At 54.9% G+C, this 22799-nt stretch overlaps 2 protein-coding genes across 2 annotated transcripts; one reads left to right on the top strand and one right to left on the bottom strand.

Moving 5' to 3' along the window:
- The first annotated feature begins 422 nt into the window (after nt 1-422).
- Atp5f1e (ATP synthase F1 subunit epsilon) lies at nt 423-3715 on the top strand. The gene is made up of 3 exons (XM_048349687.1): nt 423-540; nt 2018-2144; nt 3568-3715. The coding sequence occupies exons 1-2, from the start codon at nt 509-511 to the stop codon at nt 2139-2141; spliced, it is 156 nt and encodes a 51-aa protein (XP_048205644.1). The 5' UTR covers nt 423-508; the 3' UTR covers nt 2142-2144; nt 3568-3715.
- A 4713-nt stretch (nt 3716-8428) lies between these two features.
- On the bottom strand, nt 8429-13590 carry Tubb1 (tubulin beta 1 class VI). Its single transcript, XM_048349422.1, is given in 7 exon segments — nt 8429-8675; nt 9066-9130; nt 9133-9258; nt 9260-9450; nt 9453-9765; nt 9921-10037; nt 13504-13590. Coding segments are annotated over 7 exon segments (1116 nt in total). The 5' UTR covers nt 13561-13590.
- Nucleotides 13591-22799: the final 9209 nt, after the last annotated feature.

Below are 22799 nucleotides of genomic sequence, written 5' to 3'. Positions count from 1 at the left end.
ACTTAAAGTACCGCTGCGCCTGAGACCTGCCGGGGTATTTGTAGACCATGACGCCCGGGGAGCCCGGTTATGTCTTTGTAACCTGTGATGGGTTTTGCCAGCGAGCTAGCATTGCCTCTGAATAAAGTGTTGCCTACACGTGGCTTCCCAGTGCCTCACACCTGCCTGCCCGGGCAGCCGACTCCATCCGGGCCTGAAGCCGCGGGCCGGCCGGCTGGGCGGGCGGCTGGGCCCCGGGGGCGGGGCGGGGGGCGGGGCGGGGGCGGGGCAAGGCCTGGCCGGCGGCCTCCGCCGGCCGCGACGGAAGCCCGCGCGGCTCAGGCCGCGGCGGCGAAGGGCGGCCCCGCCCCTTGGCGCGGGGGGGCGGGGCGAGGAGCGCCGACTGGTAGGTCCGCGCGCCCCGCCCCTTCCGCTCCCCAGGCCCGCACTTCCGGCACTTCCGCCCCGCTGAGCCCCGGCACCGCCGCGTCCTGCGATCCGGCCCGGCGCGCCTCGCTCTCGGGACACCATGGTGGCGTACTGGCGACAGGCCGGACTCAGGTAGGCCTGAGCCTCCCGAGGGGCGAGCGCCCGGGCGCGACGGGAAGGCAGCCCGCCACGCGGGCCGGGCCCGTCACCCGCGGGCCTCCGGGCCCGGGGCTGCGGCCGCCGCCAAGATGGCGTCGCCCCGGCCCAGGTGCTCCGGCTGCGGGGTCACGGGGTCACGGGCCTGCGCGGCCCGCCCGGGCCTCCGGGGCCCGGAACGCCACCGGGGGCGTCCTCTGGAGTCTTGGGCCTGCGTGTGACACGCCACCCACCTGTGTCGGGGCGCCGAGGGGACCGGCTGCGCCGAGCCCGCCCCTGCTCGCCTTTGAGACCTCTTGACCCTGCCTGGAGGCCAGGTCTTTGACCTCTGCTTCTGCCCTCCTCGTTCATTGACCCTCCTTGGCCTACGGTTGCTCACCACAAAAGTGGCTGCGAGCCCTCTAGGGGCGCTCGCGGGGAGCCTGTTTGAGGCCCAGGTGGGACGCCTCGCTGTCCGCAGGCTCGAACCACCGCCTCCCAGCTGCCCACGTGCTGCTGAGGTCAAGTAAAACTTTGAGACATGGGTGATCGTAATTAGTTATTAAGCCATCTGCCATGGTATCCGCCGGGCACGAATTGTTATCCTCTTATTCTATTGTTTTTACAGGTGAATAACCAAGCTGGAAAGGTTGACCTGCCTGAAGGTCACCCAGTAAGGAGTGGACCACAGGCCTTGGAACTCTTACCTCTGACTCCCCAAAACAAAGTGTCAAAAATGAGAAATAGACATCCCTCCCTTCTTCCTGTTTTCAGGAAGTGTGAAAAGTGATCTGACATCTTTTAGGGAAATAAGATGTTGGTGGAAGTTCATGCACCAAACAGGAAGCAGGCGTTTGGGTATCTTGCTAGAGTTGATTTTCTCTTGGGCCTTTTTAGCTTCATTTAGAAACCTTGATTAGGAAGTGTTTATTTACAATAACAGATTTTCGAGACAAAGTCCAATATCCCAGAAAAATCCTTTAAAACTATTTGTCAAAGAGAGCCGATTAATTCAAAATAGGTTTTTTTCTCTTCTAATTTATATTTAGCCTTACCTCATAACAATAGTATAAAGGACAAAAAAAACCTAAGTAGAGAAATAGGAAGAATTCATTTATGTAAAAGCCTCCATGAACATTTTAGTCATCACCTGAGCTGTGAATTGAGGGTGGGGGTGTTGTTTTAAATATATCTATGCATCCTTTTTTTAATCAATATGCCTTGAAAAGATAAGTCCTAGTACAAAAGAAAATCATGATGACCTTTCCAAACAACTATCACTTGGACACTTTCTAATCTTTTTCTTTGTTTAGATTCCTTTTGGCATCCATTTGTCACTTCTTTTGAATCTAATTCTACAATTTCATACAAGCAAACTAAAAAGTGTAAAAAGAAAACGAAAAGCACAGTAACAGAATCCTCTAATGAGTATTTATTTGGTAATTAATGCCTTGTCGTCTCTCATTTCACCCAGCTACATCCGGTACTCGCAGATCTGTGCAAAAGCTGTCAGGGATGCACTGAAGACAGAGTTCAGAGCAAACGCCGAGAAGGTAGCGGGTAGCAGCATAAAAATTGTGAAAGTAAAGAAGGAGTAATGAGTAAGTATTGACTTACTTAGAAGAATTGTACCTTACATTTTTAAAGCACCATAAAAATCAAAGTTACTTTAGTTTGAGGCTCGTCAATCAGTGGTTCTGAAGTTAAGCTATAGAGGTAATAATTCAAGGCACGCCAGTCATAGAAGTGCTAAGGCATGATAAAAGAAAGTCCTTTCTGTCCCTAACAAGCAAAAATAATTGGCACATTGATTTTCAGTTCATTTAGCAATGCTTAGGTAGAGAGCTGTCTTCTTTTAATTAAACCTCTTCATTTGTCTGCCCCAAATCAAGTACTTAGGAGGATAAACTCTCCACTTTTGTAATTGCTGCTGGAGTTACATAACTGTTCAGAAGCATGGAAAAGAATAGGTTTTTTCCCTGTGTGTTTTTATTTTCCCCACATCTGCTAATGTCCTCACACACCAGCTCTTCTGGAACCTAAGGCTGAAGCACAGGCAAGGGCCCTGCTGTCCTACCTGGCAGTGAGAGCTGCCAGGCCCCGCAGTGAACACGGTGTTAGTGAACTGATTGGGCTTCCAGGCTGCTGGGCTCATTTTAGTTCTGCAGAGGTGCTGGCCATGTAAAGTTACGTTGTCATGCAGTAAAGTGACAGTTCTGTACAACTGGCAAGTTTAGACTTTTGTGCTCCAAACGGCAAAAGTGATTTGCCCTCCCGGCTCCTTTCTTGATGTTGTTATTTCAGAAAGAAGGCAGATGGTCAGAGATGATTTTCAGGTTTCATTTTCCTGTTTTGCTCTTTAAAAGCTTCAGACCTGCAGCCTCACCGTACTGTGATAAATATTAATCTTCTGGCAGCTTATGGTTATGAGCAATTTTACTTATTGGAACTGTCTCCCATGAGCACTTTTCGTTTTCATTTTGAATTAGTAAATATTTTATTACAAGCCTGGAGACATGGTATTTTGAATTTAGCCCTTTTTTTCTAGGTGCTTATAATTTAGCGGAAGGAGACCTGGTTTTGTGGTGGGTTGTTCAGTTTCAACAGTGAGCTCAGTGAGAGCAATGTCTCTGAGTGCAGCAGCCCTGTACCTTGGTGCTGTCTTTGCCAGGGCCTTGGGGTGGAGGTCACGGTCCCCTCCCCTCCTGCAGACAAAATCCTAGCTCCCTCTCCATATGTCTTCCAGCAGTGGGGGCCCGGCACCCCATTAGCACAGGAAGACCTCAGTGCCTTCCAAGGCAAAGTCTTTCTGTCTTCCTAGGAGCATGGTTTTACCCGACCGGAAAGTGCCTGTTCTTCCGAAGCTGTGCACCCCGACAGTGACCAAGGCTCACCTCCCCCCCCCCCCCCCCCTCCCCGTTCCCGGGAATCGCAGCTCACTATAAGGAATGTCTTGCTCTTGTCAGATGTTTAAGGAAACTGGAAACATGGCTAGCAACTGTTGCATTTCTTTTTTCCTCCTAGACCCCGGTTAAAGCATGAAACACTACTTTTCAAGGTGAAGACTTACGGGCACATGTTATGGCAGATTGAAGTCACCTCACTTCATGGGGGAGAAATAACTTGTTCATAAATTGGTGATGCCAATAAATTCATTCATGGTTCACTCTCACCGTTGATGCTTGGGTTTTGTTGGGAGTATAGGAGCTCTTGCACCACTTGCATGCTTCTGACCACATGAACCAGGACTTCTTAAAAGGGGGGACTGAGGGCCAGAGGGGTGCCTCAAGTGTAGAGGGCCAGCCTAGTAGGTGCAGAGGTCTGAGTGGCCTGAATTCAAACCCCAGTACTCCCAAAAAGAACCGAAGGGGTGAGCGATAGGAAACATTTAGTGGCTAAGTGGATTACAAGAACGTTGCTTTGGCTCTGCTGTCCCTGGTCTCCGAATGGCACAGAGTGGCAGCTTGGTCACATCACCTGCCTCTTACTTGTCTGGCCAGCCCGCTCTCTAAGTAGTGCTGCTTCGCCATCGCCAGGGGTGAGCGTGAGAACAAGTACTCGCCTTAAGCTGCGCACAAAAAGCAGTAAGAACCATTATGTTAGAATTGCAACACAAAGCGCCTTTCACGCTTTATTAATGAGTCTTCATTTTCTGGTAGCATTTCTCAGGAAATGAGGCAAGGCTGTTCAATACTTGCATATTGAGTTGATGGCCCAGCTGAAATTAAAAACCAGATTCTCCACTGTAAGTCTGGGATATGATAATGACAAGTTTTGTGGTGTCTGGTCGATCGTTTATTCATTAAATGTTTAGGGAGGAAGAATTGTGTCTTTTTTTTTTTAATCTTTCTTTGAAACTTGGACCCACTTGGCCAAGTAAAACCATTTCAAAGTTAGCTGTACAATTTAACTTTTGGGAGGGTGCAGCAATAAATTGGAAGATGAAATTTTGGAACATTTCTACCAGAGTTCTCACCATGGTATACTTAAGCTTACGGCCATCAGGACCAGGGACAAGTTGAGATGTCTGTTCTCACCGTCTGGGGCGACTTCCTACCCCTTACATGTTTTGTCTTAACACCTCCCCTCCCTGGTGCTCTACCATCTGAGCCACACCTCCAACCCTGACCTGTCTCTTAATAATTCTCACAGGTACATACAGAGAATCAGCAAATGGGGTGGGAGTGCAGGGACCCCGTAGCAGCAAGTTAGAGGCCCAGAGATGGTACCAGGCAGCACCTTCCATCCCAGGGCCCAGCGGGGCTGGAGTGGGCTGCCCTGCCCAACAGAGGATGCCTGAGAGGAAGGAAGCCGGGTCCTGGGAAGGGATCAGACAAACTCTATAAAGTGTTACAGTTTGTCTCCATCATGGAAAGACCAGCATTGCCATGGCAACCATGCCACTAAACCAATGAGCTTCTCCAAGTCAGGAGAGAAAGATTTCTCTTGGTGTCTTGCGTCTTGTTGACATAATCTGCTTGTATCATAGGAAAGAGCAGGTTGGTAGGGTGGATTTTGAAATATTTCTAATGACTCAAATTAATCAGTCTGGGTATGGGCAGTGAGGCTCCAAGAAAAGGATTTTACTTAATCTGAAATAAAGCAATTTAGCCATTTACAATTGGATTTCTTTGTACTTTAATGACTATTGAGCAAGCAAAATCTTGACCATAATACAAATCAGTGGAAGTTTTTCTCAAAAGGATTGAAGTCTATCTTCTTTGCATCTGTTTAATTGCCTTTTCGATTTGAGAAGGAAAGCACCAGAGGAAGCATGAAGAGAAGTTCTAACATAGTCAGAGGCTGTAAGTTTGGTTTTTTTGGGTTTTTTTTTTCTTTTTTGCCAATCCTGGGGCTTGGACTCAGGGTCTGAGCACTCTGCCACTTGAGCCACAGCGCCACTTCTGGCCATTTTCTGTATATGTGGTGCTGGGGAATTGAACCCATGGCCTCATGTATACGAGGCAAGCGCTCTTGCCACTAGGCCATATCCCCAGCCCGGCTGTAAGGTTTTTTTTTTTGTTTTTTTTATTTGTTTATTAATTGAACATAAATTTATTTACAAGGTGTTGTGCAAAAAGGGTACAGTTACATAGTAGGGCAGTGTGTACATTTCTTGTGATATCTTACGTCCTGTTTTTCTATCCCTTGTCTAGGTCAGGTAGACATATATACAATATACAATGTATCAAGAACATATACAGTATTCACAGAATTGGTCTCTACTGTCTCTCCGTCTCCCTTTGTTAACAGTCATATATCAGGGAGATGATGCCCCTTTGTTTTCTGTGTTCTAGGCTTGTCTCGCTCAACATTATTTGTTCGAGTTCTGACCATTTCCCTGCGAACAACAATATTTCACCATTCCTAATCGCTATGTAGTATTCCATTGTGTATAAGTACCATATTTTTTGGATCCATTCGTCTGTGGAGGGGCATCTGGGTTGTTTCCATATTTTGGCTATTGTGAATTGTGCCGCAATAAACATGGAAGTACAAATGTCTTTTTGATATCTTGGGGTTTGCTGTTTAGGGTAGATGCCTAGGAGTGGTATGGCTGGGTCATAGGGTAGGTCTATATTGAGCTTTTTGAGAAACCTCCATACTGTTCTCCAAAGTGGTTGTACTAATTTGCACTCCCACCAACAATGGAGAAGGGTTCCTCTTTCCCCACAGCCCCTCCAGCATTTGTTGTTTCCTGAGTTCAGAGTATAGGCCATTCTAACTGGGGTGAGGTGGTATCTCAGGGTTGTTTTTATTTGCATTTCCTTTACTAGCAGGGATGTTGAGCATTTCCTCATGTGTTTCTTTGCCATTTTTATATCTTCTCTTGTGAAGTCTCTCTTTAGTTCTTTTGCCCATTTCCTAATAGGTTTATTGGGCTTGGAGGGGCTTAGTTTTTTGAGTTCTCTGTAGATGACAGATATCAGGCCTTTGTCTGTTGCTGTGCTGGTAAATACCCTTTCCCATATCGTTGGCTGTCTTTCTATTTTGGTGGCTATGACCTTAGCTGTGCAGAAACTTTTAAATTTGTAGTAGTCCCATTTGTCGAGTCTTTCCCCTATTTGTTGTGCCCCTGGGACTCTATTCAGGAAGTTCCTTCCTGTGCCTATAAGTTCTAGCGTCTTTCCTATTCTGTCTTTCAGTAGTTTCAAGGATTCAGGTCTGATATTGAGGTCCTTGATCCATTTTGAGTTGATCTTGGTGCATGGTGATAGGCTTGGGTCTACTTTGAGTTTTCTGCATATGGCTGCCCAGTTCTCCCAGCACCAGTAGTTGAAGAGGCTATGTTTATTCCATTGTATGTCTTTAGCTCCTTTGTCGAATATCAGTTGGCTTTAAGAGTGCGGTTTTATTTCTGGGTCTTCAATTCTAATCCATTGGTCTTCCGATCTGTTTTTATACCAATACCATGCTGTTTTTGTTATGATGGCCTTGTAGTAGAGCTTGAAGTCTGATATTGTGATACTTCCTGCACTGCTTTTTTTACCTAGAATTGCTTTGGCTATTCTAGGTTTTTTGCTGTTCCATATGAATTTATGGATTGGTTTCTCTGTTTCAGTGAAGAATGTGGCTGGGATTTTGATAGGTATTGCATTGAATTTGTATAACAATTTGGGCAATATGGCCATTTTCACTATATTGATTCTGCCTACCCATGAGCATGGGAGGTCTTTCCATCTCCTTGTGTCTTCTTTGATTTCCCTTATTAGATTTTTGTAGTTTTCATTGAATAGGTCCGTCACGTCCTTGGTTAAGTTGATCCCTAGGTACTTTATTCCTTTTTTGGCTACTGTAAATGGAATTGTTTCCATAATTTCCTTTTCTGTTTGTCTATTGCTAGTGTACAGAAAAGCTGCTGACTTTTGTGGATTGATTTTGTATCCTGCTACTTTGCCAAATTGGTTTATTAGGTGTAGGAGTTTGGGTACTGAGTTTTTTGGGTCCTTCAGATATAAGATCATGTCGTCTGCGAATAGGGATAACTTGATTTCTTCCTTGCCGATGTGGATCCCTTTGATGTCCTCCTCTTGCCTTATTGCTATGGCCGGCTGTAAGTTTTTATAGCACCTGAGGCAGTTACTAACTCAAGCTTTGGAATATGTCGGTGTAGTCCTTACTGAAGCTAGCAAGCCCTTCTTGCAGGCAACCACAGAGTGTTTCAAGTGTTTTACATTGTGTGAATTTTGCAAACAGAAGCTTATGGGGGAGACCAGCAGCAAAGCAAGCCTGTTTTTTAAATAACTAATATACTAGTAGTAGTAATTACACTATTATACTGAATTTATTAGTTATTTCACCACAGGACAGTAAAGCCTCTCAGCATGACGATTACTGCCCATCTACCCGCTATTGTGTTACTGAAGATAAGGAACCAGTTGTCTCCAAGTACATGCTTCCTGAAGAGGTCAGAGCTTTCCTCCTAGCCCTTACCCATGGATCAGACGTTCCAGATGACCATGAAGACCCTTCTGATCCTGGAACTGCTGATATACTGCATGTCAGAAGTAGGTAAACTAATTAAGAAGTTATAACCCACTTGCTGGTGACGCTCTTGTGGATGTGGTCCTGTTGTAACATAAGCAGATTAATCATGGAATGGCTGTGTCATCATGCAAACATGATGGCAATTTGTACAAGTTAATTTGAACTCTAAAAGTTCCCTAATGAGACAGTGTCCTCTGTCACCAAGAAGGGCACTGCCACCATTTCCACTTAATTCCTGCATCTGAGTGGTTGTGGGGTCGGTACTGCGCCCAGAGGGCAGGAGATTATGGGATGGAAACAAAAGGGGCACTTGTACATCGCCTTGAAAAGGGAGACCAGAGATGATTACTAATGAATTCCTGGAATCTAGTACTCATGTTTGATGTTATGTCGAAAGCTACTTAATGGAAATACAAATCCGAGAGGATGGGAGTGCTTTTAGTTTGGTTTTTTGGTTACAAGAGGGCGAATCCGGACAGAACTGCGGGTTTTCTTTGCTCCTTTCCTTTCCCAGTGAGGGTGTGGAGATGTACTCCAGGCGTACAGTTTCCCAGGGGCGGCTGCCCCGTGGACTCCTCTGCCCCTTGGCTTTGCCGAAGGCCTGGCGAGCCCAGGAAAGCAGGATGTGTTTGTGCAGGAGGTCGCTAGAGGTGAGAGTCCAGGGGCGGTGGAGTTTACACAAGTGCTGCTGAGTTAGGGCTAACCACTGGACCTCGCCTGTGGGCTGGAATGTGGGTGCGTGGCCCAGAGCAGGTGTTCAAGGGTTCCTAACGCTCACGGTGCTGTGTGTGACGCCTGTAATCCCGGCCCTTTAGGAGGGGGCTGAGCTCTGGGGGCAGCAGCCGAAGCCAATCTAGGCGGGAAAGTCCTTGAGACCCTTTATCTTTCATTCACCACCAAAAAGCCAGAAGTGGGGCTGTAGTCCGGGTGGGAGAGCGCGGGCCGTGGGGGGGGGGGGGGGGGGGCGGTTGCACAGACGACGAGGCGGCCACCTGCTTCCTGCTCGCCCCCCCCCCCAGGCTGGGGGAGAGGGCCAGGCCGGCTCCTGCTCCTCCCCCCGGGCTGGGGGCTCGCGCTCCTCCCCGCCCTCCTCCTCCGGGAGGCCCCGGCCTCCTGGAACTGCTGGTACTCGGACACCAGGTCCTGCACCTGGCTCCCGGCCTCCTCGCACTCGGCCGGGTCCGTGCCCTCGCCGGTGTGCCAGGGCAGGAAGGCGCGCCGCCGGACGGAGCAGGGCGGAGAAGCGCTCGAGGAGGCGGGCGAAGGGCTGGCGGGTGGCGGCGGTGCTGCCGAGGAAGGCGGCGGCCCGGCCGAGGCCCCGCGGCGGGACGTCGCACGTGGACCGGTGGCCCCGGAAGTCGCAGGCCGCCATGGCGTGGCTGCCGTCGAACAGCTGGCGCGTGAGCTCGGCCACCGAGGGCGGGCCGGGCCGGGCGCGGAGAAGTGCAGGCGCGGGAAGCGCACCGTGTGGACGGCCGGCTTGCGCAGGTCGGCGTTGAGCGGGCCCGGGAAGCGCAGCGGCGTGGTGACGCCGCCCACGGCGCGCACCCGGCGGTGGAGGTGGGCGTGGCCGGGCGCGCGCAGGCGCAGGGCGCGCCGCGTGGTCGAGGCGCGCGCCAGCTGCACGCCCTGCAGGCACTGGGCCTCGCGCCGCACCGCCTCCCCCGCCGCGCCCGCCAGCTCCGCGTCCATGGTCCCCGGCCCCAGGTCCACCAGCAGGGCGCGGGCACGCACCTCTTCCCTGCGGACGGGCCGAGGAGGGGCATGGGGGTGCGGAGGGGCGGGGAGGGAGGGCCTGGACCTGAACCCCTCCAGCAACGCCCGGCCCCCAACCCAGCAACCACCGCCCGGCCGACGCCCCTCGGGAGGCAGGTGGGGCCCTCCGGGACTGCCCTACCGTAGGCCTCGTTGTAGTGCGCGCTGATCCTCTCCAGCTGCAGCGCCGAGGCCCCGTGGCCGCTCCCCAGGTAGTCCTCCCCGTGCTCCTCCCCGATCACCTCCCAGAACTGAACGCAGACGAGAGAGGTCAGCGCAGACCCGGGAGCACCGGAGAGGGAGCACTCTGGGGTAGTCCTCCCCGTGCTCCTCCCCATCACCTCCCAGAACTGAACACAGGGGAAAGAGGTCAGCGCAGACCCGGGATCACCGGAGAGGGAGCACTCCGGGGCAGGCCTCTCGTGCTCCTCCCCATCACCTCCCAGAACTGAACACAGGAGAGAGAGGTCAGCGCCTACCCGGGAACACCGGAGAGGGAGCACTCCGGGAAGTCCTCCCCATCACCTCCCAGAACTGAACGCAGGAGAGAGAGGTCAGCGCCGACCCGGGAGCACCAGAGAGGGAGCACTCCTCCTCAGCACTCCAGGGCAGTCCACCCCGTGCTTCTCCCCATCATGTCCCAGAACTGAACGCAAAGGAGAGAGGTCAGCGCAGACCCAGCAGCACCAGAGAGGGAGCAATCCTCAGCACTCCGGGGAAGTCCTCCCCGTGTTCCTCCCCATCACCTCCCAGAACTGAACGCAGAGGAGAGAGGTCAGCGCAGACCCGGGAGCATTACTGGAGAGGGAGCACTCCTCAGCACTCCCAAGACACCCTGCTTCCTTTTCACAGACTGTAAGTTTCACCCGGAAGAAACCCCCACGCATGGTTCAAACAGAGAAGAGTTTATTGGGGGCGGGGGGGGGGGGGAAGAACTGCCAGCCCACACAAGATGGAGGCGCGGGGAAACAGGGGAAGGAAGAAGAGAAAAAGAGAGAAAAGGAAAGAGCAGGCACTCTCGTGGAGCTGGATTATATAGGGAAAAGCCGGGGGCTGGGAATGTGGCCTAGTGGTAGAGTGCTTGCCTCGTCTACATGAGGCCCTGGGCTCGATTCCCCAGCACCACATATACAGAAAATGGCCAGAAGTGGCGCTGTGGCTCAAGTGGCAGAGTGCTGGCCTTGAGCAAAAAGAAGCCAGGGACAGTGCTCAGACCCTGAGTCCAAGGCCCAGGACTGGCCAAAAAAAAAAAAAAAGGAAAGGCAGGAGGTATGGCCAGGTGGATTGGATGTGACCTCAGAGAAGGCAGAGGTCACTGTCTCCAAGTGTGCCAGTTACCTAGGTAACTCAGGCACTGGGCGCAGACTTAAACAGGTGGGGGGCATCTACATGGAGTCCTCCCAGGGGTGGACCCTATGTAGCTGAAATTCCCATTTCAGTGTGACTATAAAGACCACATTAAACCCCCCTGAACTCCTGAAGTAAAATGTCACACACATAAAGTATTAAATTGGGCACTGTTCCCGTTACATCCAGCCATTGGTGCACATTAAAGCTATCCTTTGAGAAGTTTCACATCAGTGCATCTCTACTTTCTCCTTGTAGTGTTCCCAGCTGCTAGAGCTCAATGAACAGAGACTGGATTTTTAGGTGATGTCACAGTGATATCTCATTTCACCTGGAAGGTTTCTTTTCATGAAGTTTCCTCAGAAGCTCAGGGGCAGTGCCTCTAAGCATGATCTTTTTGTACACTTTTCCCTGATCAGGTCTGCACATAATTCAAAGTTCCGCATGCTGTAAACTTTCATGGAACCTGCTTGATCACAATAGCTGGGCACCGGTGGCTCATCCTGTACTCTTGCTCAGAAGGCTGAGATCGAAGGATTGAGGTTCGAAGCTAACCTGGCCAGGAATGTCTAGGACACTTCAACTAACAGCCAAAAGCCAGGAATGGAGGGTATGGCTCAAGTGGTAGAGCATCGGCTTTGAGCAGAAGGAGCAAGTGCCTAGGCCCTAAGTTCAAGCCCCACCTCAGCACCAACTCCCCTCCTCCCACCACCACCACCACCAAAAACAAGCCGGGCGCCACCTCTTGATGTGGGAGCCGGTTCTGGGATGGGTTCTTTTGGACCATCTGAAGAAGAAGGCATTGAAATGTAACGAAGAAGTATTTCTTTCTGCAAGAACCCCCAATGGCACTTTCCCAGCCGAGTCTCTTAAGCCATATTTCTACTCCTGGTCTTAATAGCCAGGGTCTGGGTTTCAGTAAACTAGCGGGGAGTGGGAGCGTCGGTAAACTGCAGTTTTGAGGCAGCACAATTCTAAACTGCTCACATCCCTGGGCCTGAGCCATTGCTCTAGCCCAGGCATAGGGTGAAGCCCCTATCTCAGCCAAGCACTTCTTGTCCATATTATCCTCCAAGGTCGGGCAGGGGACACTTCCACCACTCTGTCTTGTCACTGTGCTTGGCACGCGACGATGATGGTGCTTTTTTGCTCCAGAGTTATAAGACCTCCAGTTAAAAACCTTAATGTCTTCGCAGCAGCGATCCCTGACAAGAGCCAACAGGTAGCTACACCCCAAATATCCATCTAGGGATGAAGGAACACACACTATGTGATCCGTACATAAAATAGGACATTATTCAGCCTCAGTATGAAGGGAAATGCTGACACCTGCTATGGCACGGCAAATACTACATGATCCCACCTTAATAACACACCTAGAAGAAAAAGATACACAGGGACTTTCAGAAAGTAGAGTCATCAGGGACCGGAGGAGAAGGGGAATGAGGAATTCATACTTCAGTTTTCAAATACAGTATGCAATAAGAATATACTCAGTGCTACTGAGCCATAATATAAAAAATGAAGGCCACTGTTGTGCAATGAATATTTTATCACACCTAAAACTTTTCTTCCTTGTTAAGGCTGCACGATATTCTACTTTATTAGATGATAGTGTTTCTATCCATTTCTCCATCAGTGGACATTTGGGCTGTATCCACTTTTTGCCTGTTCTTAGGAATGCTGTTGTGAGGAAACTAAAATCTTTTATTGTTTTAAAACCTTACTTTTCATGCAATTTATACTTGTAAAAGTAATTTTAAGAGAACAAAGAGAGCTTGTGACATAAGGCTTAGATAGTCCAATTGTTTATCCTAAAATTAGTAATGAAATTTTGGCCTGAAGCACCTGTGTTCTTGACATTAGCCAAGTGACTAAATCAGAAGCTTTGTAGCCAAATGTAAGCAGGAAGGTGGGGCCAAGGAGAGAAAAACTCCTTTGCGCGCCAGAGGGTGCATTTTTATTACTTCTGCAGCTGTATACAGCTTTATTTGGGTTTACCTCTTTAATCTATTACATACTAAGTAAAACAACAGATTTTTTTTTTCTTCATAACGTAGACATGGAGGGGAGAGAAAAGTCACCCCGGTGTTAGGGATCAAACAGACTCCCAACAAACTGGAGAAAGTTCTTTTGAGATAAACGGCTAGCCTGAGGTATGAAAAGACCATTCCTATGATGATAGAAGTAAAATAGTTCACATACAAACAATCCATACTTAACTAAAGACAAAATTCGCATTCATTCAATGAACTCCCTAAGTCTAGTACCGAGTCCAAGTGCCTAACTGAAGGCTCTGTTTCCTAACCAGCAGTCAGCAAGGAGTTGGACTCTGCCAGGCTTGGCTGGGCGGCATCAGGTCTGACCCACCTTGGCTCCTATCTGGTTGCCACACTGGCCGACCTGGAGGTGCACGATCTCCGGCATGCTGGCCCTCAGCCGTGGGCTCGAATCTCAGGCGGGGGGGGGGGGGGGGGGCAGCAGTCTTCACCGGTGTGCGCCCAGTCAGCTTGGGTCCCCGCGGTGGCCTGGGTCCCCGCGGTGGCCGGTCTAGCCAACCAAGCTGCCGGAACCCCACCTAGGTTTCCCTGCCCTCTGTCACCCTTCAGAATGGCCGCTTTGCCTCCCCCAACAGAATATTGCCCAGTCATTTCCCAGCCTGTGCAGACAAAGGCCCTGCTGGTCCCTCCCACAGGCCTTGCCTTGGGGGCCTCTGAGGCCAGGGTGCGATGGCTGAGTGGCAGCTCCCAGCTGGGACTGCCATTTTGCTTAAACCCATCACTGGATCCCTAGTCGTCGATCACATTCCCCAAGGAGCGACTTGAAAGCCACCCCCAGGACTGGGGAAAAGCCAGGCTGAGTAGTCTTGTTTTGTGTGCGCGCATGCGTGCGCTGGTCCTGAGGCTTGAACTCGGGGCCTGGACACTGTCCCTGAACTTTGTTGCTCAAGGTTAGCTCTCTACTGTTTGAACCATTGATCCACTTCCTGCTTTTGGGGGTGTCTAATTGGAGATGGTCTCACAGACTTTCCTGTTGGGGCTGCCTTAAAATTGCAGTCCTCAGATCTCAGCCTCCTGAGTAGATTATAGAGCTTGACTTATTTTTATTCTTAAATTGTAAACCCTTGCATAGAAAAGTAGGATTTAGGGTCACTATGAGATGATTATGGAAAAGAATTTCCTTTTTGAAGTTCACTACTAAAGTTGCAAAGATGGGATGTAATTCTTAGGAGCACCAGAAATCACCACCAAGAGAGAAAATACAAGCTGCATGCGCAGCCTGGCAGTACTCTGGGGCTGAGGGAAGAGGATCTGAGTTCAAGGCCAGCCGGGGCCACACATCAAGAACCTGCGTGGAATAGAGAGACAAGCAAAGAGAGGAAGAGAAGATACAAGGGCCCTGCCCAGCCCAGCGTGACTGCTGGGGTCCTGGGTCCCGGGCAGCAGGGCCGTGGGCTCAGAGCCTCCCTGCAGGAGGCCATGGAATGACTTTGGGTGTGACGTGGAGCCAAACCCCGGAGTTCCCGTCCCCAGGGGCCGGTGGCTGCTGCCCGTCCTCAGCCCTGAGCCTGGGTCCTGTCCCTGCACACTGGCCCAGGAGTGTGGGTCTGACCTGGGCCGGGTCACGGGATCCCGGCTGGCCCCAAGGCAGGATGGAGCTGTTCCCATGGATGTCACTGGACGCCTGCTAGAACTGAAACACCGACTGTAACTGTGGTGTGGCGACATAGCATCTATGTCTGTGTCTTGACTTCTTTGACTGTGGCACAGTGGTTCCATGGCTGGAAGTCCTTGTTTTCAGGAGAAGCCACCCTTGGAGCCCTTCAGAGTCAGGTAGTCACGATGCCAGCAACTTACCCTCTGACACTGCCATGATAGTGACATGGTTGGGCTGGGCGCTGGTGGCCACGCCTGCCATCCTAGCTACTCGGGAGGCTGCCATCTGAGGATCATGGTTCAAAGCCACCAAAAAGCTGTAAGAGCTATTATGGTTCAAGGAGTAGAGCATTGGCCTTGAACAACAACAAGTGACAGTGGCCAGGCCCTGGGTTTAAGGTCCAGGACCAGCAAAAAGAGGGAAAGAAAAAAAAAAGACAAGGAAGAACGGAAAGAAGGAAGGCAGGAAGAAAAAAGAAACAGAAAGGAAGGCAAAGGGAAGGTAAGTCAAGGAAAGGGAAGGAAAGCTCCACACAGAGGGACCGTTTAGCAGCAAGAAGCTAGGCATTTCTCGGTTTTGGGCCTCCATCCTCCCCCTTGGCCTTCTTGGGGAGCCTCCTGCCTGGGAGACCCTCACAGCTCAAGGCAGCTGGCGGTGGCCCCTACTCAAGTCCCCAGCACTTACGCCGGCGGTGGCCCTGTTTGCTAAGTACTTCTGCACGTCACTTACCTCCCAGGCAGCAGGGCGCTGCTCGCGGCCTCTCCTCTCTGCATCCTCAGAGCGCTTGATGCATCACCCGGCCTCAGCAAATGTTTGTGGAGTGCCCGCCCGCAGCTGGCTGAGCTCGAGCACCAGTGCTCCAAACGACAGGTTTCCTTAAAGCCGATAATGTGTTTATTCACGAGTGTGGCCTTCGAGCGGGGGGGGGGGGGGGGGGGGGCCAAGGACTTTCCCCTCCAGCCCCTAAGAGGGGTCTGGCTTGAAAGGCCAAACTGTTCCGAGGAAGCGGCCGAGGGAACGGCCCCCGTGAGCTATTACGGGAAGCCCGGTCGTGGGTCCCGCCCCCCCCCCCCCCCCCCCCCGTGGCGGTGGTTGAAAGGGGCCAGGGTGGCTGCCCGGGGCTGGGCCGGAGGCGTTTCTGAACTCCCTGTGTTCCTTCTTGGCTGTGTGAGCGGCCCCAGTGCCCCCCCTCCGACCTACCCCCCCAGCCCTCCCCACTGGAACACATCGCCTTGGTCAGCCCCGTTTGCTCAGGGAGGAGAGAGCCTGGTGTCCAGATGGGCACTTAAAAGGCTTTTCTGTTAATGGGGCAGTTGGCAAAAAAAAGAAAAAAAGGAAAGAAAAGAGGGGGAGGGGGTGGAGAAGAGAAGCCCCGTTTGCTCTGAGTCTTGTATCCCAGCCGTGTTTGTGCAGTCTGGCCGGGCTCGGGGCGGCGTGGGAGGGGGTACCGGGCAGGAGGGTGACCCCCAAGTCCAAGCCTGTCGTGGGGTGCGGGCTCAGCACGTGGTGGCTGAGAACCTGCTCCCCCCCCCCCCCGGCGGGCGGCGTGATACGAGCCAGCCTCAAGGCACGCCTGCCCCTGCCCTCCTCCCTCCTTGGACACACGGGGCCTCCGGGCTAACATGGCTGGCAGAACAGAGGGCAGGGAGCGGCCCGGCTTGAGAACGTCAGCTATTCCGTCTTAGTGCTTTGATGAAAGTACCTGGTCCCCCCACCCCGCCCCCGACCCCCAGGAAAGCCAGTGTGGTGGCGACCAGGGCCTCGGTGGCCACCCCGTGCCTGCCCTCAGACACACCAGCAGCCCTGTCCTCGGGACGCAGCTGAGCGGCGACCCTGGCGTCACCTCCAGGGCTGCTCTCCGGCCACGAGGAAGGTGACCCCTCAGCCCGAGCTGGGCGGGGACGACAAGGGGGGCCACCCGGGGCGCATCAGCAAGGGCTTTCCTGCCCTCGAGGACGGTGGCGGCAAAGGCGAGGAGAACGGCGTTCCGGCGCTGAGCTTGCCCTGGCCTTGCCCGAGGGCCGGGGGGCAGCAGCAGGGGCTGCGCGTGCCGTGCGCCGTGGGTGGTTCCGCACCGCGGAGGACCCTGGGAGGAGCAGCCCGGCGTGGCGCTGCAAGCCTTCCACAGGGCACGGGCCGCAAGGCTTTTCCGGGATGACGTGGGGTCTAGCATGGGAGAAGTGAAAAGATAAGGAAACCCAGTGTCACCCGAAACCCCAGTCCACCGCTCCCACGCTTCCCTTGGGGGTCCGAGGGCGCCCCCCCCCCCCCCAGCTTTCCAGTTAGCACATGAAATTAACTAGGAGGAAGACGGCATTCATTCATTGCCTCTGCCCTTCCCCTGTGGGTCCCGGTGAAGCTTCTGGAACAACTCGGAGAAGCTTGTTGAGTGGCAGTGTCCGCTCCACTGGGATTCGGAAACGTTTCCAAATGCCCTCGCAAGGAGACGCGGAGACGGACCCGAGGGGCGGCACCTTCCCGCGCCCTCCGAGCGCTCCGATTTGGAAAGAAAACTGCAGGCGCGTGGAGAGGTAACGTCAGGAAAGGGGGGCTCTGGCGGCCTGGGGGGAGGGGTCCCCATCTTCTTCCTCTGTGGCTGGGAGGTCTGCGGCGCTCACACCACCCCGCCGGCCTTTCCCGTCTGGCCTGAAGCCCCCGACCGCGTGGGCCGTGTCCGGCCGCCGTGGATCGTGTCCGGCCGCCGTGGGCCGTGTCCGGCCGCCGTGGATCGTGTCCGGCCGCCGTGGGCCGTGTCCGGCCGCCGTGGGCCGTGTCCGGCCGCCGTGGATCGTGTCCGGCCGCCGTGGGCCGTGTCCGGCCGCCGTGGGCCGTGTCCGGCCGCCGTGGATCGTGTCCGGCCGCCGTGGGCCGTGTCCGGCCGCCGTGGGCCGTGTCCGGCCGCCGTGGATCGTGTCCGGCCGCCGTGGGCCGTGTCCGGCCGCCGTGGGCCGTGTCCGGCCGCCGTGGGCCGTGTCCGGCCGCCGTGGGCCGTGTCCGGCCGCCGTGGATCGTGTCCGGCCGCCGTGGGCCGTGTCCGGCCGCCGTGGGCCGTGTCCGGCCGCCCCTCTGGTGCCCTGACGCGGAGCTGCGACTGCCTTGGCTTCCAGGTGGACACGCGCACACGCGCGCACACGCGCACACGCACGCGCACTGAGCTGATGTGATCCTGAAGGTGGGGCGTACCTGGTCTGCGGCCTCCATCTTCCCTCCCCATCTTCCTACGCGTGCAGCCGCGGATAAGCGAGGCCCCGGGGCGCGGACAGCGATGAGAACCACACCCGTCCACACCGGAAGCCAAAACCAAACACACGCATTCCCCAAGCCCTGGGTGGGTGCGAGGAATCTGTCCGTGAGCCTCAGAACGCAGCCGCAGCCGTTTGCCCAACAAACAGCCGAACGTGCGGGGGGGGGGGGGGGAGGACTCGAGACCTGAGTTAAAAATCAGTGGGCGACGGAAGGACGATCCCCGCCGCCACAGTCGCCCACACACCCTGGCGCACGCGGCCACGGGCGCGGGGCACCGCATCCCAGCCAGGGAAGGGGAGCGGAGGGCAGACCGAGGGGCGAGGGGAGGAGCGCGGGGGGGGGGGGGGGAGCGCAGGGAGGAGCTCAGGAAGAAGGGTGGGGGGCGCAGGAAGGAGCTCTGGAAGAAGCGCGGGGAGGAGCGCGCCCGCAGCCAGGACGGCCATTCTTGCCTCCTCCATTCAGGGATGCGGTTTGGGGTATCAGAGGACAGGGCGGCCCGGCAGGCCGTCGAGGACCCTGCGCACCCCGGTGCTGTGCCATCACTCCCTGGGGCGCCCCGGGCCGTGTCCTGGCCCCTGCCTCTGCAGCCACGCCTGCCAGCTCTGCTCTCCAGCGGGTCTCCCCCCCCCCCCAAACGTGCAGCCACCAAGGGAAGCCCGAGCGATCGAAGGGGGGCCCACCTGAGCTCTCCCGCACACGTGCCAGGCACGCTCCTACAGCGGGCCTGCCCACACGCTTTCCTTCCAGCACCTTCCATGGACGGTCAGCCCAGGCAACTTGCCCCGGGCTCCAGTCCCCAGGGGTCCCGCTTCCACCTGCTTCCAAGCCCTTTCTACCTCCTGCTCTCCGTGTGTCACCTCGGGGGGTGCCGGCTCGGGGCCTCACCCCTGCTGTACCCCAACACTGAGAACAAGCCAGCAAGTGCCGGGTGCCAGCGAGGGCTGGGGGCGAGCGAATGCCCCTTCCACTGCGCCAGGTGTGCGGGGGCCACTGCAACCAGGCCTTGGGGGGGGTGGCATGGCGTGTTTGGGGACCGTGGCTGGGTCAGTGGCACGCCTCCCCTGTCCAGGCGGCCACTAGCTCCCGCGAGCTTCCCAGAAGGGGTACAGGGGGAGGAGGGCTCCCCTCCCCGCAAAGCCTCCTGCGCTCCATCTCCAGGATGGGACTCCACTCGGAATCATAGGAAACGTTGGCACTCGCCCAGGGGGAGCCAGACTGTGCAGCATGGAGGAAGGTGGGGAGAAAAGGTCCAGCGGTACCCCAAAACCTATCTGCACCCTCTCCTCAGGTCAGGAAGGCGGGCCGGCCCCAGCCCGGTGGCGAAATGTGTGCATTGTGCTTCATAAGGATGGGGGAAAATCAAGTTATTTTTAGAAATGAATAGGCTTTTGTGTCTGTGGCCTTGGATCATGTGATGTGTTTGCCAAAATACTTGATGGAATATTTTTTCTTAAAGCAGACTAGAGTGAAATCTCTCCCCAGGATCTTCATGCTAAGCTGGGATCTCCCGACCTCTCTGGAAATGCGGGCTTCCCACTTGTAAAATGGCGGCCATTAGCATCTCCTCCACCCAGGCGCACACACAAGGTTGTGTCAAGGCTGCCGGAGGCCTGCAGAGCCCCCCACCCCACCCCAAGTCCTTGGCTCAACAAGCAGGGCTGACTCAGCCACGGTGATGACAGCGTGAACTACTGCTCCCATCCCAGGAAGATAGCTGCCTTCCTCCTAGCAGCCCGGTTCTGCCCCAGGCTGTGTGGCAGTGGTACTGTGCCCATGGAACTGCTGCCAGCCAGGCCACCTGGGCGAGGAAGATGAGTCACTCTCCCAAGATGACCTCATGGTGCCACAGAGGTGTCAGGAGGGAACACCCCTCTCAGGTTACGGGAGGCTCAGGGCTGCCAGGCAGGTGTGTCTACTGTAAGACAACCCTGCGGATAAACCCAACTTCCAGAAAGCATCCAGCAAGTTCTCTGAACGCGTCCCTCCCGCACTGTGACCCAGGCCGTCTTCTTGCTACTTCTGTGGGCTCCCCGGAGAACTCGAGCAGCCAAAGACCCTCCATTCGCAGCAGGCCCTGAATCAGCGTGGTTACTGGCCGCCACCAGACAGCACATACTCAGAAACCTTCTGGAAAAGTCAGTCCCTCGAGCACAATGTTAGTAATCAGCAGTCAACTGGCTTCTCCGAGCAGAGCCAGGCTGGGTCGGGTCCACCATGAGGGGCCGAACACACCTCGCTTCCTTCTTGGCGTGAACGCCGTGGGCTCCAGTGCGTGGATTCCCTCTCCTCCACCCCTGACCTGTCTCCCCACCGCTCTCTGTGCTCTGGGTTGGAGAATCCCCAGTGGGTCACAGCATGTCCACTGTGGACGTCCTGGTCCCTTCCATCCTGAGAATGTCCTTCCCTTCACCCTTGCCGCCAGTGAGAGCCTCCAATGGGTTAGGCTGTGTGAGCCAGACTGAGACTGCCCATTATCCTTGGGGCCCCCCACCCCACTTCCTGTCAGATAAGGCAGGTGACACTGAGATCATCAGGCCAGAGGCGTCACCTGCAGGGCCAGGGCAGAGTGAGTCTCCTCCTCCCGCCCTACCTGCTGTGGGTGTCAGTATTTCCCCCACCTCAGGCCCTCTGCCCCTCCCACTAGCCCCGGCTCCACCCATGCCTGAACTCCCTCTAGCACTGTAACCGGCCCCTCCCACTCAGACCTACCTGCTTCACCTGGATTTAGGTGCTGATGTCATAGTGCTCCCTCTCCCGTGGGAGATACGGCCCCACGAACCTTATGAACCTCCTCCTCCTCCTGTCCCTGACTATCTCCGCATGGTCCCCTGGGATGCCTGGGACGGATTCTTTCAATGGGGCCCTTCTGAGCTTGGAGCCCTGTGTGATTGCTGGGGCCCCGTCTGTCTCAAGGATCCCAGGGTCCTCAGAGCACCTGTGTCTCCCAATGTCACATGACTCGAGAGCGGGACATGGGGTGTGCTGCTATGTGTCTACCGAGCCCAGGCCCTTTCTCTGCCTCTCTCTGCTCTCTCTCCCTCTTCCCTCCCTTCTCCCCCCCCCCATGCACTTTGCACCATGGGGAGGCCGATTGTCTTCTGGGAGGGAAGGGGATGGCACACAATCTTTGTTGCCCTGCAGAGAGTGAATTTGTGTTTGTTTTTATTCTTTTAGCCACCCATTCGTTCATTTATTTTGCGGTGCTGGGAATGAACGCAAGGCACCGAGGACACTCAGTCATGCTGCGCTGTTGAGCTACATTCCCGGCCCGGACCTTTTTCTCTACAGAAGACTAGTCCACCACTCAGGAGACCCCTCCTGGGCAAAATTGGACTTGGGAGTTGATGAGGACAATTCTCAGGGGAATCTCGGGGCACCGTAGCTCCCCCATCCACCTCCCTAAGCCCGGCTGAGGACAAGGATTCTCGACAATGACTTTCCAAAAGATCAGACACCAAGGGACAGACAGAACCCTGGGCCTAGCCTTTGGCTCAGTAACCGCTTTTCAGGTACAAGGTCCAACATTTGTGGATTTTGTGCCGAGGGAGCCTGGCCTTTATCTCGGAGGCTTTGGGCTGAGAGGGAGGTTATCGGGACTCCCTCCCACTGGGATGGCCTGGAGTGTTCTTGGAAGTAGCTGCAGGCAATGAGATAACCACGGGGAGTTCAGGCCGAGGGATAACCCGGTGGGCTACAGCCAGGTAGAGGAAACTCATCCGAGGCCCCTGCACCTAGGCCTCTTCTGCCGGGCCCTGAGCCCTTTGCTTGCACTATGGATAAAGCCATTCTTGTTCTTCTGCGGGTGGTGTCCATGCGCTGGGCCACGGAGAAGGGAGAAGCCCCTTAGTTACAAAACCCAGGGGTCCCACTTCTGCTTTGGGTTCCTCTTTTCTGAACAGTCTGAGTGTGTCAAGCGTTCTTGGAAGGTGGAAGAGACAGCTCAGGATTTCCATGCAATTCTCCATTGGGGGTGTTTTCTAGAAGGATTTTCCTTCTCTGGAAATGACAATCCTCTATGCAGAGGGGCCTGGGCGGAGTGTTCAATGGCCGGGGTAGGGCACAGCTCTGTGGGGACTGAGGCTTCCTCCTGGGACTTGGTGGGCCGTGGGCATTCATTCCCAGTTGGGAGCCTGGGGCATCACTCCAGACCCCAATTCCAGTACAAGGGTGGCGGAGGGCCAGGCTGTGCCAGAGAATTATGTGGACCCCATCCCAAGACCCCATCCCAGGACCCCATCCCTGATCCTACCCCAGGACCTAATCCCTGACCCCACCCCAGGGTCCCATCCCTGACCTCATCCCTGACCCCACCCCAGGACCCCATCTCTGACCCCACCCCAGGGTCCCATCCCTGACCTCATCCCTGACCCCACCCCAGGACCCCATCCCTGACCTCATCCCTGATCCCACCCCAGGGTCCCATCCCAGGACCCTATCCCTGACCTCATCCCTGACCCCACCCCAGGGTCCCATCCCTGACCCCACCCCAGGACCCCATCTCTGACCCCACCCCAGGACCCCATCCCTGATCCCACCCCAGGACCCCATCCCTGACCTCATCCCTGATTCCCCCCCCCCCCCCACGGCCCCATCCCTGATCCCACCCCATGGCCCCATTCCTGGCCCCATCCCTGACCCCATCCCAGGACCCCATCCCTGATCCCCCCCCCCACGGCCCCATCCCTGACCCCATCCCAGGACCCCATCCCTGATCCCATCCCAGGACCCCATCCCAGGACCCCATCCCTGATCCCATCCCAGGA

The sequence above is a fragment of the Perognathus longimembris genome, chromosome 6 (assembly GCF_023159225.1).
Source record: "Perognathus longimembris pacificus isolate PPM17 chromosome 6, ASM2315922v1, whole genome shotgun sequence".
Classification (NCBI taxonomy): Eukaryota; Metazoa; Chordata; class Mammalia; order Rodentia; family Heteromyidae; genus Perognathus; species Perognathus longimembris.
The sequence above is the reverse complement of the archived record's forward strand: the minus strand, read 5'-3'. Positions and strand labels throughout refer to the sequence as shown.

Bases quoted from the DNA above. Each gene is read 5' to 3' on its own strand.
- Atp5f1e (XM_048349687.1), top strand. From the start codon at position 509: ATGGTGGCGTACTGGCGACAGGCCGGACTCAG. The intron at 541-2,017 runs GTAGGCCTGAGC...CATTTCACCCAG, and splicing joins TGGCGACAGGCCGGACTCAG to CTACATCCGGTACTCGCAGA.